At 43.1% G+C, this 1888-nt stretch overlaps 1 protein-coding gene across 1 annotated transcript; it reads left to right on the top strand.

The window, feature by feature from the left end:
• The first annotated feature begins 282 nt into the window (after positions 1–282).
• Positions 283–1047, top strand: LOC6604997. Its single transcript, XM_002029804.2, has one exon. It carries the CDS (start codon positions 428–430, stop codon positions 1001–1003), a length of 576 nt encoding a protein of 191 aa, XP_002029840.1. The 5' UTR covers positions 283–427; the 3' UTR covers positions 1004–1047.
• Positions 1048–1888: the final 841 nt, after the last annotated feature.

Below are 1888 nucleotides of genomic sequence, written 5' to 3'. Positions count from 1 at the left end.
GAGGCAATAGGGCTTAAAATATTCAGTAAATTCATGGATTTATTATATGCATACACATATGATATTTCGCTTAATCAAATGTTGTATGGCAATTTCCACTGAATATTTTCGAATCTAGCTAAAATAATTGTATGCACTCATAACGAGGTGGTTATCACTAGGGTCATATTAGCAAATATATTTGTTACACATTTGAAACTGATATTTTTCTACAAATATAGCAAATTAGGATAGGGGATAGCAAATTGGGAGCATGGAATAATTGAGATCTTGGAAAATAACAGAGTTGGCCTGGAATCGGTCTTCAGTCATTCCTGAGCCAGAGCATTCCAAGCTAGCAACACTCAAAATTAGTTTGTTCTTGTGTTCGGAACAAATAATTGAAGTCACATATCGTGATACTACACAGTGATAGAATCGATAGAAAATGAATGTGGTGGGGGCTCTGGTCAATCTGCTGCTGATCTCGGCCTGCGCCTACACGATGTGCTCACTGACCCCGGCGGACCATCCGTATGCCTACCTGGCGGCATCCTTCAGCGTGGTCCACGGGCTGCTGGGCGTGGTGCGCTCCTTTACCGAAGAGCCCGACGAGTGCGGACGCACCTTTGTAATCTCGGCCAGCATACTGGAGGTCATCCTGCTACCACTGGCCAACATCGAGTTCTACCTGGTATCCGATCAGTCGGGAGTGGCGCTGGTGCACGTCATGTCGCTGATCCCACTGTTCTACGACATGATCGGCAAGGTGAGCGAGGACTGGGACAGCTCGACGGAAACGCTAAAGGACCTTGCTCTGTTGGGCAACATCGGCTCCACGTTGTATCTGGCCACCAAGGACGGCAACCATCTCTACTTCGGTGTGGCTGCCACCGCGTTCCTCGCCCGATACGGCGGTGCAATTGTCGGTACCTGCAACGAGCGCCTTAGCAACGCTGTAGAGACTTTGGCAAACTCCGGCATCCTGGCCATTATGACGCACTCACTGATGGCTAATTGCTAAGACTTCAATTTGATCGGTTCGCGAAATAAAGCCAAGAAAAATCAGCATTTTTAAATTAGTTGAGTCAACTATCATTGAATACAGGAAGGACACTAGCCTGCATAGCCATATTTCGTTTAATCAAATGTTGTATGGCAATTTCCACTGAATATTTTGGAATTTAGCTTAAATAATTGTATGCACTCATAACGAGGTGGTTATCACAAGGGTCATATTAGCAAATGTATTTGTTACACATTTGGAACTGATATTTTTCTACAAATATAGCAAATTGGGAGCATCGAAAAGAAAATAATTGAGATCTTGGATTATATTTTCAACGAACCACTGCTGAAAATATTACTTTAAATATAAAACTGTCACAATTTAAATACAAACACATTAAGATTTTTACTTACTTGATGAAAAACATGTGAAAGTTATGAAATAAGTGACTTAAAGAGTATTTGCAAGTTAATGTTGTGGCATTACTTTGCTGGTGTTTTTCCGCATTTCGGAGACGATTGTGGGCGGAAGGGTGTTAAGTTGGAAGAGAGGGGTGAGCCCCATAAATTTGCGGCGATAATGCCATAATACCGTTTTATGAAGATGAAAGTCGTGCGTTTATTTCATTAAACAAATAATAACAGTCGAAAATAAACCGCAACAGCAGGGTCACAAAAGCGACCGCCCGTCCCACGACTTTTCCACACCCCCCTTTTTCCCGCACAACCCAAGTCGCGCCAGGACATCCCTTCCTATCCAACGGCTTAATGAGTTGCTGCCGGCACATGCCTCATTGAAGGTCGAAAGGCTTACTTAAGATACACTCCCCACAATTGAATTTATGGCATCACATATATATGCTCGTCGTTTCGACATACGCACATAAATAAGAAGTGGGTA

This window comes from Drosophila sechellia, chromosome 3L (genome assembly GCF_004382195.2).
Source record: "Drosophila sechellia strain sech25 chromosome 3L, ASM438219v1, whole genome shotgun sequence".
Taxonomy (NCBI): domain Eukaryota; kingdom Metazoa; phylum Arthropoda; class Insecta; order Diptera; family Drosophilidae; genus Drosophila; species Drosophila sechellia.
The sequence above is the reverse complement of the archived record's forward strand: the minus strand, read 5'-3'. Positions and strand labels throughout refer to the sequence as shown.

Excerpts from the sequence above, each read along its gene's own strand:
- LOC6604997 (XM_002029804.2), top strand. The coding sequence starts at position 428 with ATGAATGTGGTGGGGGCTCTGGTCAATCTGCTGCTGATCTCGGCCTGC.